The following is a 15,000-nucleotide window of genomic DNA, read 5'->3' as shown; positions in this document are numbered from 1 at the left end:
TCAATTTAGCAGAAACATTAATATCTTTATATGTTTATGTGATTTGGTTTCCCCAGAGGTAAGTAATGCCACCAGTACACCTTGCACATTATCCTGTAGGCATTACAGATTTACAGTACTTACGGGTCTATTCAGCCTCGTAGCTGCACCCACTTATTGGCTTTCTAATTCTTCGTCCATCTTGAGGTTTACCCCATTACCTCAGCGCTAGATTGGACTCAGCTGAGCCAGCACGGGCTATTTGGCCTAAATTTCATGCATATTCCAATTGGGTTTAACCTTTCCTTGCACGTTAAAGATTTTTCTATCGAAATTGCGATCGTTTTACTAAATGTTCATCATTATTGTAACCTTAGGGAATAATTTGCTATTGTGAGTTCGTTGTTATGTATACTAGTTAATTTAAATGCAATATGTAGGCTACCAGTGAAACAAAACATGCCATGCATAAAAGTTGAAGGAATAAAAAAAAAAAACAAAGGTGCGCCCAGAGAGAGAGAGAGAGAGAGAGAGAGAGAGAGAGAGAGAGAGAGAGAGAGAGAGAGAGAGAGAGAGAGAGAGAGAGATGTAGACAAAGAAGAAGTAGAAGGGGAGAGAAAACTGTAATATGGATAAGCTGAAATGATACGGTGATGAATTTATTGCTTAAGAATATATTTCCTCTTGGGAAATAGTATTGACTAATTTCCCGGTTTCCCCACATCGGAAACTGGAAATATGTTTCTAGAAATGAAAAGTTAATTAAAGATTTAAAAACGTGGAACAATGATTATGAAATAGTAACGTGTTCATAAGAAAACTGCCTATACACACACACACACACACACACACACACAGAGAGAGAGAGAGAGGAGAGAGAGAGAGAGAGAGAGAGAGAGAGAGAGAGAGAGAGAGAGAGAGAGAGAGAGAGAGATAGTCTCATAGTTTATCTAATTTTGTATAAAACCGTTATATTCATTTGATTGCATTAAAAAAAACCTTAATTACAAAAATATGCTTAGAAATACGAGAGTAATTGCACATACCCTTCTTAAATAAACAGTTTTTTTTTTATGTATCCTGTGTTTTATAATATCTTCGTTCTTTATGGGTCGAACTTCGGAGGGGAATGGAGTAATTCATTTTAAATGGTCTGCTATCTTTCCCTGTTTGGGCCCTTAGGCTTATAGCATCTTGATTTTCCAACTGGGGTCGGGGCTTAGATAATAATAATAATAATAATAATAATAATAATAATAATAATAATAATAATAATAATAATGATATGTGTACAAAAGTGTTTGAGTGACCAAGTTACCCGTAATTATGAAAAAGAATTATTATTATTACTACTACTACTACTACTACTAGCTAAGCTGCAACTCTAGTTGGAAAAGGAACATGCCATAAGCCCAAGGGCTCCAACAGGGAAAATCGCCCAGTGAGAAAAGGAAATATGGAAATAAACGATATGAGAAATAATAACCAATTGAAATAAAAAATAAACACATTAACAACATTAATTCTATGCATCCTTTGCATTAATATTTTTCCTGACCGGGCTTATCCTGCATGTAGTACTAGGTATGTAGTTGATTCTAAGAGTCTTGTGCTCTCCATCATAAGGCTCAATGCTTAAGCTACACAGTATTCTAGAAGTTTTATTGCAGCTGGGACCATGGCATGATCTTTCTGGTGGTTGAATGGGTGGAACTTCAAAAGTTCAAATTGTAAATTCTGTTATATTGAACAGTTTGTTACTCATCTCGGATATTCTAATTTTTTCAGTTAATTGTTATTTCCTTTCCTCACTGGGATGTTTTCCTTATCAGAGCCCTTAATTTGGACTTATAATATTCTACTTTTCCAAGTAAGGTTGTAGCTTGGCTAATAATAATGATAATAACAATGATATTAGCATCTCTCAGCAACTATACAGAAATAATAATCATAGTTATATGCACAGAGAAGTAAAGGCTTGTGCAACCCTTCATGCCGTTTGCAGATTATGTACTTCTGGTGTTTTTTGTCCCTGTGTGATATCTATATATCAATTAAGATGCAATCACAAACCTAGTCATGATTTCCCTCTTTTTTATCAGTTGATAATCATATTTTATTCTTCCTTATTTCCAGGGAGGTCTGAGAATACTAAAAACACCTCTGGTGTTGAGCTTATGGCTGCTGACAGGCTATGTGTCTGGCCAAGCCGATGGAGACTTTTGGTGGCTTAGCGGTACTACAGAAGACCCTGCCAATTTAGCGGTCTCTCCCCTAGAAGAACAAATTCCCTGCGAGTGTGTCAAGTATTACCTGTGTATTAATGGCACCATCAGTACGACTGGGGTGGGCATCATAGACCTTCGCTTTGGAGGACCAAAGCCTCCACCTCCCCCGCGCAACCGAAACGGACCACAGTGCGCTGACCTCTACGATGTATGTTGCTTCCCACCTAAGCCTACCACACTTTCCCCTCCAACTACAACCACGGCATTCCCAACCCTGCCTCCTGACACGCCTTGCGACTGCGTATCCTTCGTCAACTGCAGCGCAGAACGCGTCGTAAGCGACGGGAATGGAAGCACGTCCCTGGAAGCCTTTGGGATCTACGTATCCCATTCTAACTGCCCTCACGCTTTCACCGTCTGCTGCGCCTCCGAGCCTACCACAGCCCCTCCGGTGGTCACATCCTCAAGCCACCCTCATTGCGATTGCGTTGATACCAACATGTGCGATAAAACAGGCACCATCGTCACTTCAGGGGCTGGATTCATAGACCTGAGGACGCTATACCCAAATCCAAATCCGGACATCGTCTGCGAAATCCCTGGACAGATTTGCTGTAACTTACCAGATAGTGAGCGAGTCAACGGCATTGCTACGTTGGGCTCGAAATTAACAACAACCGCACGTCCTACGACACTTCCTCCAAATAGAGCCACGGCTAAAATCACGGAGGACATCTTGCCCAGTTGTGGGACGAGGAATACGCAAGGCATCGCGGTAAGTTTGACATTGGTGGCGTTTGTCTCGTCTGTTATTTACAAACACCATGTGTGAAATTCATTAATAATTGCTTTAATTTCTATTTTATTCGCTAATGTAAATATCTTGATGTATATGTTTGTTAATGTGCAATTGGTTTTAACTGTAAGCATGATTATTGAAATTGTAATATATTTAGTAGATTATTGGAATGTGTGTTTTTTGTACATGTTTTTATCGTGGTCGTTACTAAATTATGTTCTATATATATTGTCTGTGTCTGTTTCTTATGTAAGCATGTTTAATACCTTATGTAAGCATGTTTTGTGACCGTGCACGAACTAAATACATGTTTCATATAAACATATTTTGTAGCTTTGAATGTAACTGATATAATGCTTATGTAGGCCTACGTGTGGTCTTGAATGTAAGGGATACATTGCTTATGTAGGCCTATATGTTTTGTGGTCTTAAATGTAATAAATACGTTGCTTATGTATGCATGTTTGTGGCTTTGAATGAACTAAAACATTGTCTATGTAGCCTACACATATTTTATATATATATATATATATATATATATATATATATATATATATATATATATGTATGTATATATTGTGAAAGAAAAGATTGTCGATAAGAAATTCCGTTTAGTTTAACTTAGTGATATAATGAAAGCCTGAAAATATGTGCAAAAATTAATCCGTCCAAAATAGTCAGACGATCTTACAATTCAAATTAGAGAAGTAAATTTTTATCTCAATCATTCATTATGATTGCAAATAAGATTAATCTACTTTTGTATATGTAATCTAATGATAAAATGTTTAAATAAGTTTAACTGTAAACAAGTGAAATAAAGCATTGAACGAAGGTAGAGCGGTTTACATATTCAGTCATTATTTTTATTGTGTTTAGATAAATGCACAGTTTACCCCATCCTTTATATTACTTGTATCTTTATTGTTTTCTTTTATGTCCTCATCCATCGTTGCTCTCAGTACTGCTTATGTTATCTTGCTAGCAACTATGACTAAGGAATAATTTTCTTCCCATTTGCATCGCCTATTTCTCTAAAGCAGTGATAAATATTTCGAAAATGTCGAAATTCTAAGGCACTCGGTACTCAGGAAAAGGGTTAATTACTCTCCAAGTCAAAAGCACAGAAATCCTTCAGCCAGGGCACCAGCCACCGGTTGAGATACTGCCGCTAGAGAGTTATGGGGTCCTTTGACTGACCAGACAGTGCAGCATTGGATCCTTTCTGGTTACGGTCCACTTTCCCTTTGCCTATACATACACCGAATAGTCTGGCCCATTCTTTACTGATTCTCCTCTGTCCTCATACACCTGACAATACTGAGATTATCAAACAATTCTTCTTACTCCAAGGGTTAACTACTGCACTGTAATTGTTCAGTGGGTACTTTCCTCTTGGCAAGGGTAGAAGAAACTCTTTTTAGCTATGGTAAGCAGCTCTTCTAGGAGGTGGACACCCGAAAATAAAAACATTGTTCTCTAGTCTTAGGTAGTGCCATAGTCTCTATACCATGGTCTTCCACTGTCTTGGGTTAGTGTTCTCTTGTTTGAGGGTATACTCGGGCACACTATTCTATATAATTTCTCTTCCTCTTGTTTTGTTAAAGGTTTTATAGTTTATTTAGTTACTGTTCTTATGATATTTTATTCTTCCTTGTTTCCTTTCTCACTGGGCTATTTTCCCTGTTGGGGCCCCTGGGCTTATAGCATCCTGCTTTTCCAACTAGGATTGTAGCTTAGTAAGTAATAATCATAATAATAATCCGTTGGGAATTGTCGTTATATTCAAGGTTATATATATTAGGAAAGGAAGCTCACGAACTTCCTCCAGCATAAGTTGTCTTATTCAATTTTGATGAATTTTTCCCCCAAGAAAAATCTACTTTGCGTTTACTTCAAGTACGTCGATATATTGTATAATATTTCCTACAATATAATTTTCAGATTTTGAGAATTAAGCGAGATTATCAACATTTTATTTCCATTTGCTTGATGATTTTCATATATAGTAGCCACGAATCTTTCCGGGTAAAAAGGAATTCTTTCCTTGGTAAATACATGATTATTATTATTATTATTATTATTATTATTATTATTATTATTATTATTATTATTTGCTAAGCTACAACCTTAGTTGGAAAAACAGAAAGTTATAATAAGCCCAGGGGCCCCCACAGGGAAATAGCCCCGCGAGGAAAGGAAACAAGTAGAAATAGAATATTTTAAGAACAGTAGCAACATTAAAATAAATATATCCCATAAAACTATAAAAACTAACAAAACAAGAGGAAGAGAAATAAGAAAGAATGGTGTGCTCGAGTGGACCCTCAAGGAAGAGAGAACTCTAACCCAAGATAGTGGAAGGCCATGGTACAGAGGCTATTGCGCTACCCAAAACGAGAACACAATGGGTTGATTTTGGAGTGTCCTAGAAGAGCTGTTTACAAAATACTCAGCAGACAGAATTATATCAAAGTTTATTTATTGCGTAGAACAATTGGTGATGATGGAGAAGGGTTGAACTGAAATGGTGATAGGAAATTAGCTGACTTAGAATATGCTGATGATGCTGTTATTATTAGCAGAACTCCACAAGATTTGCTTGCATGAAATATCACATGAGGTTGGGCTCAAGATAAGTAGAAGAAAAACAGATGATGAGAACGGAATATGCAATGGACGATGAAATATCATTGGAAAGAGATAGGATAGAGCCATTTAAGTATTTAGGAACTATGGTCTCCAATACAAGGTTATTATAATTGGAGTTTAGTGAAGTTTTGAAAATAAAGCAAATCAGGCAATGGCTAGGTTAAGTAAATTTTGGAAATCAAATCGCCCGAAGTTACAAATAAAAATCAGGCTATATATCAGTTTAGTGAAATCTGTGTTACTGTAAAAACATGAGTCGTAGTATGACAATGAAACAATGTCCAGCAGATTTTGTAGATTTTGAGATCAAAGCCCTCTTAAGAATATTGGGAGCTAAATGACAGGACAGGATTAGAAATGAAACTATAAGAGAGATTACGCAAGTGTCATATGTGGATGAGATCACGGTGAGGGGTAGATGGAGATGGTTTGGGCATGCTCTTCGCACTCCCTATGAGAGATTAGTTCACCAGGAGTTGGAAGACCCAGGCCTACATGGCCGAAGACTATGAAGCATAAAGTAGATTATGACAGGCAAAGTATTGATTGATTTAAAGGCTCAAGATAGAGACGACTGGCGAAATCTGAGGGCCTTTGCGTCAGTAGGCGTAGGAGGATATATATATATATATATATATATATATATATATATATATATATATATATATATATATATATATACATATATATATATATATATATATATATATATATATATATATATATATATATATATATAGAGTGTTAAATTTGGTATAAATAAACGAGTCGCCTTTGATTTGATAAACCCGAGAAAGAAAGAAAAGATATGCAATACTTCAAATGTAATATACTCCAAAAATTGCGAAAAGGGCATAATGACCCTAAATTAGCTAGGAGAGGAGTAGATTTCAGTAGATTTGACAATGAGAAATGTGTACTCATCCAAGACTACTTTGAAATCACCCGAACACTCGAAATATTGATGGAACTGAGAATTTAAGAGAAGAGACAAATATGATTAGACACTGTAAAATTTTCGAGATTCTGATTATCATGAAAGTTCATAAATAAAAAGAAAAACATCAGAAGTATTCTGGGAATTGGATTGTGGTAGGCTATGAGAAACATCACTACTTGGTGATCTGCCAGACTGTGGTTCAAGTCACGCTTAATCTAAGTAATTTAGTTTCTTGTAGTCTTTTTAGTGTCTATAGATCTATCTGCTGAGCCATCAGCAGACCAGCAGCTATTACTGCCCCCCCCTAGTCCTAGCTTAGATGAAGGGGGCGCTGGTCATATGTATATATGGTTATTTTTGGTCAGTCTTTAGGTCATGGTTATTGTCCCTTGCCTCTGTCATTCACTAGTGCCCATTAAACCTTAAACTGTTTGAGACCAGAAACCTGCGGACCGATTTTAGAAGGCCGGGAGGCAACAGATGTAGCACTGCCGACATTCAACAACAATAATAACTTGTAAGTAAGCGATAGAGTTTGTAAATTACCAGATAGACGATGTAAAGCCACATTAGCTAAACATATGATTCCCCCAACGGTTGTATTTTCATTCTGTAATTAGAACCAGTAACAACTTGAAAATTGTATTGTAACTAATACACTTTCTGGAAAGCAGTGTTAGCGTTTAATTTTTTTTACAAGCAGTGATAAATGAAATATCATGATTGCTTGTCGATTGGACTTCCTTTACTTACTTTGACGGCTGTTTTTCCGGTCCTATACAGCAGGGGAACCCCACTCTCTACAGGAGCTTCACTGTCCTTTTATCTTTGTTCGTTCAGTTGAAGTAGTTGCACACTCGACATTACTCACCAATTGATATAATTCCAATAACTCATTAAATGGTAAAGCATTTACTGTATTTGATTAAAAGAAAAAAGATGTTGTTTAAAGACCGTCCATGAATAGCAGAGGCAAAGGATAGTGACAATGCCCTAGCTAGCAGGACAATGCTCTAGAGACTGATCATATAATATGATCAGCGCCGAAGCCGCCTCTCCACCTAACCTAGGTCCAGGGAGAGCAAGGCTATGGCTGCCGATGACTTAGCAAGTAGACCTATAGGTCCTCCAAATCCACCATACTTAGCTCACAATGATGGTGAGGTTACAGACACTACACGAAACAAACGAACTTGAGCAAGAGTCGAACCCCAGTCTGGCGATCGCAGGGCAGGGACGTTTCCAATAGGCCGAAGGTTATGCGCAATCTCTTAAATGGCTCAAGGTTTGCCTGTAATCTATACAATACCAACGAAGCATAGACCTAATCTTATTTGGCGATGATGTTTTTTTCAGGTTTTAGTTCTTGGTTATTAAATGCGTGGCATATTAACTATAATGCATATTTGCACAGACTCGCGGCGGTGCCCATTTAGCTTGGAAACGTTTCCTGATCGCTGATTGGTTAGAATTATCTTGTCCAACCAATCAGCGATCAGGAAACTTTTCTGAGCTAAAAGGGCACCGCTGCTAGTCGGTGCAAATATGCATCGCTAAAAGAAATGGACTATAGTTAATATGCCACGCATTTAATAACCATGAACTAGTTGCTATGCACTTGATTTGTTTTCTGTTTAATTTGAATTTAGATGTTTTAGGTATAAGTCCACACAATGCACAAAGCATACTTTGATATACTGTAAACAGTTATTTTATATATCTTAAGTATGTTAATATGCAATCCATCGAACGTACCTAAATATAACCAATGAATTTAGATGCGCCTGTTACTAAAAAATTCATGGAACATTCCATAATGTTACCGATCATTTTAGAAGTTTTAGTAATGCTACTTCACTGTATTAGATATCCCTTAATGCAACTAGTTATTTTAGATGTTTAAATTTATAGTCTTAAGATATTTTATTTTTCCTTGTTTCCTATCCTCACTGGGCTATTTTACCTGTTGGGGCTACTGGGCTTATAGCATCCTGCTTTTCCTACTAGGGTTGTAGCTTAGCAAGTAATAGTAGGCCTAGTAATAGTAGTAGTAGTAGTAGTTGTTGTTGTTGTTGTTGTTGTAATAATAATAATAATAATAATAATAATAATAATAATAATAATGATAATAACATAACCAACAACATTTAGATGTGGCAGATATGTTACTACACAGCGTATCAAATATCTTTCAATGAGATGTTCGAGCCAAGCACTTCACAAACCTCTAAGCATCCCTTGATATAATTTGTTCGTAAGAACGTTTATTCACGAAGCGAACTGTTATAAATAGAAGTGAAAATCTGAAATGTTCCGGTTTTCAAATAGTCTGACGCGCAGTATCAGCTAACAATGCTCAGCCAAGCATTCTGGTGTGTTTCCGTTTATCATTTCTATATTTGTGTGTGTGTGTTTTTGAGTGTATCTTCGTGTAGGTGTTATTGTTTATATATATATATATATATATATATATATATATATATATATATATATATATATATATATATATATATATATATATATATATATATATATATATATATATATATACAGTGAATGAAAATTAAATTATCCACACCATATAAGATTAGTAGCACGAGTGGTGGTGGGGGGGGGGCGGCCTGGGGGGGGGGGGGGTGTGTTTAGTTTGCAAAGAGTTAGACTCATTCGCTATTTACTTTATATACATTTCTTCTTCTTCTTCTCTTTGCCATATTTATGCTATAACTATTGGGGTGAAGGTAAGAAGAAAAAATATTACCTTCATGGTTTGATGGTACATGTTCTTAGGACGTTGCCTTCTACACCTCAAATGTCTCAGTATTTAGCTAAGACATATTTTTCTTACATTTGTAAATTACGACTTTGTCTCGTGTTCAATCGACATCATATTTCAAATATATACGCTTTGTGACTCGTAACCGGTCTCTCTCTCTCTCTCTCTCTCTCTCTCTCTCTCTCTCTCTCTCTCTCTCTCTCTCTCTCTCTCTCTCTGATTTATTTTTATATATTCTGCCACAGAAATTATTCTCATTCTAATGTCTTGTTTTATTGTAGGCCTATGTATGATTGTATTGATTGAGTTAGGCCTATATCTAGAATCAGAAATAACTTTGATTTATGGCAGATGTCGAGAGATGACTTGAAAATCATGGACATCATCTGCGATTTCATTTGTTAATTTGCCTGCATAATATATTACAAAACTATAGGAAAACAGATTATTATTATTATTATTATTATTATTATTATTATTATTATTATTATTATTATTAGCCAAGCTACAACCCTAATTGGAAAAGCAAGATGTTATATGCTCAAGGGCTCCAACAGGGAAAAATAGACGTTCTGATTATACGTAATAGGAAAAAATAGTATTAATAATACGTTTATCAGAAGAGGATCTTGTTATGTAAAGAAGAACGTCTTTTTAACAAATATACATTGAAAGACGCATTTGTTATGCGTGCGAGGTTTGAAAAGATGTAATATTCAATCGCGTAACGGATCTAGTTTGATCAAGAATTCAAACGTAGATTGATAAACGCAGAATTCACGAGAGCGTGCTGAAGTGGAAGATTAGAAATGCTTTGGAGAGCCAAAGACAGACTCATAAATCTTCTTTGAAAGAGAAAATGAGTTTGGTATTCCTTTAGTAACTGTGTGCTTTGATATTTCCTTGTTTTGATATTATCCTTAAAACACTAGAGCATAGTACCCGTTTGTTTCACAGTCCTTAAAACATTAGGGCATAGGTCTAGTTCTCTTGCTTGAGGGTACACTCCGGCACACTATTCTATCATATTTCCTTCTTCTTTTTTTTTCTTTAAATTGTTATAGTTTATTATGAACGATGTAATTTAATGTTGTTACTGTTTTTAAGATATTCTATTTTGGTTTTTTATTTATTCTCTTCTAGTTTATTTATTTCCTTGTTTCCTTTCCTCACTGGGCTATTTTCCCCTGCTGGAGCCCTTGGGCTTATGCATCCTACTTTTATATCAAAGATTAAGGCTTAGCTAATAATAATAATAATAATAATAATAATACCCATTTGTTTCACGAAAGACGTATTATTATTATTATTATTATTATTATTATTATTATTATTATTATTATTATTATTATTATTATTACAAGCTAGGCTATAACCCTAGTTGGAAAAGCATGATGCTGTAAACTCAAGGGCTCCAACAAGGAAAAATAGTCCAGTGAGGGAAAAACTAGAAAATAGATAACTACGAGAGAAGAATAAACAAAATGAAATATTTCAAATACAGTAACAGCATTAAATAAGATAATTAATATACGTTATAAACACTTGAAAATAAGAGGAAGAGAAATAAGATAGCGTGTCCGAGTGTAGCCCCATTCAAAGTATATTTTAATTGTCATTTGCTTTCAAAATAATAAAATATAATCAACGCAGTAGATAAATCATGCAATTAAACAATCTGAAAAACGAACAAACGCACGAAATAGCCGGATCACGGCAGACGCAGTCATATGCTCCTAAATGTTCAGCATCCCGCGCTTAGGAGTTATTGTTGGTCGGCCAGCCATTGCATCCCTAGCGATGGCAAACCATCTGGAAAGTTCCACCTTTAAACATTGCTGGTGGCGACATCCCGTATGTCCTTTTTGCTTGAGATCGGTTCTCTTGTGATTTCATGCGCTTCCGTTTATATTATGTATTATATAGTGTCAATGTCCATTTATATATATATATATATATATATATATATATATATATATATATATATATATATATATATATATATATATATATATGTATATGTATATATATATATATATATATATATATATATATATATATATATATATATATATATATATATATATATATATTAAATCAACACAATATCGTTCTAAGATACACAAATTTCTACCTCATACTGGGATCGAACACTAGCCCCTTCATATATACAAGTAGCAAGTAGTAAGTTGGCCAAGGCACCAGCCACTCGTTGAGATACTACCGCTAGAGAGTTATGGGGTCCTTTGACTGGCCAGACAGTACTACATTGGATCCTTCTCTGTGGCTACGGTTCACTTTCCCTTCGCCTACACATACACCGAATATTCTGACATATTCTTTACAGATTCTCCTCTGTCCTCATACACCTGACAATACTGAGTTTACTAAACAATTCTTCGCTCAAGGGGTTCATTACTGCACTGTAATTGTTCAGTGGCTACTTTCCTCTTGGTAAGGGTGTAAGAGACTCTTTAGTTATGGTAAGCAGCTCTTCTAGGACACTCCAAAATCAAGCTATTGTTCTCTAATCTTAGGTAGTGCCATAGCCTCTGCACCATAGTCTTCCACTGTCTTGGGTTGGAGTTCTCTTGCTTGAGGGTACACTATTCTATCTAATTTCTCTTCCTCTTGTTATGTTAAAGTTTTAATAGTTTATATAGGAAATTGTTATTTTAATGTTGTTACTGTTCTTAGATTATTTTATTTTTCCTTGTTCCATTTCCTCACTGGCCTATTTTCCCTGTTTGGGCCCCTGGGGTTACAGCATCCTGCTTTTCCAATTAGGGTTGTAGCTTATCAAGTAATAATAGTATGAGTATATATATATATATATATATATATATATATATATATATATATATATATATATATATATATATATATATATATATATATATATATATATATCCACAGGAAAGTTAAATACCAGGTACCAAGCGCTTTCGTGTATTATGTACACTTCTTCAGGGTAGGCCTACCCTGAAAATTGTGCGTGATACACGAAAGCCTTTGGTACTTGGTCTTCTACTCTTTTGTGGATTTTACTCATAGATATTGGTTACGTGCTGTTTTGTGACTAATATGTAATCTATCTATCTATATGTATATATATATATATATATATATATATATATATATATATATATATATATATATATATATATATATATATATATATATATATATATATATATATATACACACACACACGTGTGCTTGACGAATTTTGATAATTGGAAAAATATCTACATGAAATTATTATTGAAACCAAATGTTTTAGCTCAATTGAGGACTGGAATAGCAAAATTTATAATACTTGCGTTATAGATTAGACGACTGAAATTATTACAAATGCATATATACGTAATTAACCGCCGATAAAGTTACATTTTGACTAAAAAAAAAAAAAACTTTTAAAATATATATGATAAATAATGTATGGCTTCTTATTTGATTCATATCCTAAATTTTCTACTTTTACTTATGTATGCATATTTAAGAAATGCGCGGTACTGAATGACCGTTCTATAAATGTATGGTTCTTCGCCGAATGAATTTAAAGTTAATTCTTTTCGGTTCAAAATGGATAACATCTCAATTTACGTGGAATGAAAGAGTATGGAAACTGCATTTTCATATATACCAGAGAAGTAATTTAAAAAGTAACATATAGCTCAGTATGAAAGGATTATTTCAAACCTAGAGAGGAGAGTTTGTGTGAAAACCAATTGCCTGTGACAGCCGTTCTGGTTTTGGTTTGTTCCGCAGTTGCCAGGTCGTTTATTTTTTTGCATCATTTGAAGCATGTTACATAAACCTTCACTCTTCATATTCTTTATGGAAATTAAATATCATCATCGTCATCAGCCATTACTAGTTCACTGTGGAAAAAAAGGCCTCAGACATGTGTTTCCACTGTCGTCTGTTGAAGGTCTTTTTGTGCCAGTGGACACCCGCAAGCTTTCTTAGTTCATCCATCCATCGTCATTTCTTCCTCCCTCTGTTTCTTTTGCAGTCTCTAGGGACTCATTATTGTTATTCTTAATGTTCATCTATTATCTATCATTCTCATGCGCATTTTTTTTTTTTTTTTTTTTTTTTTTTTACATGTTAGAATATCTTCTACTTTAATTTGCTCTCGTATCCATATTGCTCTTTTTCTGTTTCTTCGTGCTATTCCCATCAATATTCTTCCCATCGCTCTTTGAGTTTTAACTAGCTTATGTTTTAAGGCTCTAGATTCTCTAGAACAAGTTTCTTATGCATAAGTTAATACTGGTAAGACCATATGATTAAACATACCATGCAGTTAATTAATAATGATAGGAATAGATGAAGAAATTAGATCAACGAGGATGGGAAATTAATTCAAATTATTACATCATGCGATCCACATTAGAAACGTTTATAATTAGAACATGATTTTGCAAAGGTTAATTTCCTTCCGTTAATGTATCAAGGATTCGTAAAAGGAAGGGCTGTCTGTGAATGTCTATTGTCCAGACATAGAATTCATACTGGTTTTCAATGTTAATACAGATGTCTGCTGATTATTATTATTATTATTATTATTATTATTATTATTATTATTATTATTATTAGCCAAGCTACAACCCTAGTTGGAAAAGCAAGATGCTATAAGCCCAAGAGCTCCAACAGGGAAAAATAGCCCAGTGAGGAAAGGAAATAAGGAAATAAATAAATGATGAGAATAAATTAACAATATATCATTCTAAAAAGAGGAACAGCGTCAAAACAGATATGTCCTATATAAACTATTAACAACGTCAAAAACAGATATGTCATATATAAACAATAAAAAGACTCATGTCAGCCTGGTCAACATAAAAACATTTGATGCAACTTTGAACTTTTGAAGATCTACTGATTCAACTACCCGATTAGGAAGATCATTCCACAACTTGGTAACAGCTGGAATAAAACTTCTAGAATACTGTGTAGTATTGAGCCTCATGATGGAGAAGGCCTGGCTATTAGAATTAACTGCCTGCCTAGTATTATAGTATTACGAACAGGAAGAATTGTCCAGGGAGATCTGAATGTAAAGGATGGCCAGAGTTATGAAAAATCTTACGCAACATGCTAAGAAGATTAGGAGTTGCGTATAGACCGTTAGCGTATAGACCGTTAATTTATAAACATTAGATAAAAAGTTGCCGCAAGACACTGAATGGTCTCCCTTGCCCCATCGCTGGGTCAACCCAAAATCCATAAATGCAAACCAAGGCAAGCTCATGCATTATTGGTTTCTACATCATTAGTTGTCCTGTCCAGTTTCTTTGAGTGCAAAGTGTATTAAGTGTTGTCTGATATCTGAGAAGAATATGTAAGGCATATACCAAACTATTTAATTGGGTGTTTGTGTAGGCAAAAGACGAGAGCCAACTTAGCCAAGGATCTTTTAACTCTCGAAAGGACATATTGCATGAAATAATATTTCAGGGAATGGAGTTCAGTGAAAAGAAAATTGTTGGACCAATATATCTCAGGCTACAACAAATCCTAAAAATTACAATTGTACAGTACCCTAAATACATTGTGTTTACCCTTCAATCTGTATTAATTTTCACCTTACAGAACACATTTCCAACTAACAGAATCC

General features: G+C 34.8%; 1 protein-coding gene across 1 annotated transcript in view; it reads left to right on the top strand.

Annotated features, from left to right (window-relative positions):
• The window catches only part of LOC137634994 (phenoloxidase-activating factor 2-like), a 28,764-nt gene that overhangs the window by 683 nt on the left and 13,081 nt on the right, over nucleotides 1-15,000 (top strand). Inside the window, exon 2 of the mRNA XM_068367595.1 lies at nucleotides 2,116-2,982. Coding sequence (XP_068223696.1) covers nucleotides 2,116-2,982 — 867 coding nt within the window. The remainder of the gene's footprint in view (nucleotides 1-2,115; nucleotides 2,983-15,000) is intronic.

The sequence above is a fragment of the Palaemon carinicauda genome, chromosome 45 (assembly GCF_036898095.1).
Source record: "Palaemon carinicauda isolate YSFRI2023 chromosome 45, ASM3689809v2, whole genome shotgun sequence".
Classification (NCBI taxonomy): Eukaryota; Metazoa; Arthropoda; class Malacostraca; order Decapoda; family Palaemonidae; genus Palaemon; species Palaemon carinicauda.
The sequence above is the reverse complement of the archived record's forward strand: the minus strand, read 5'-3'. Positions and strand labels throughout refer to the sequence as shown.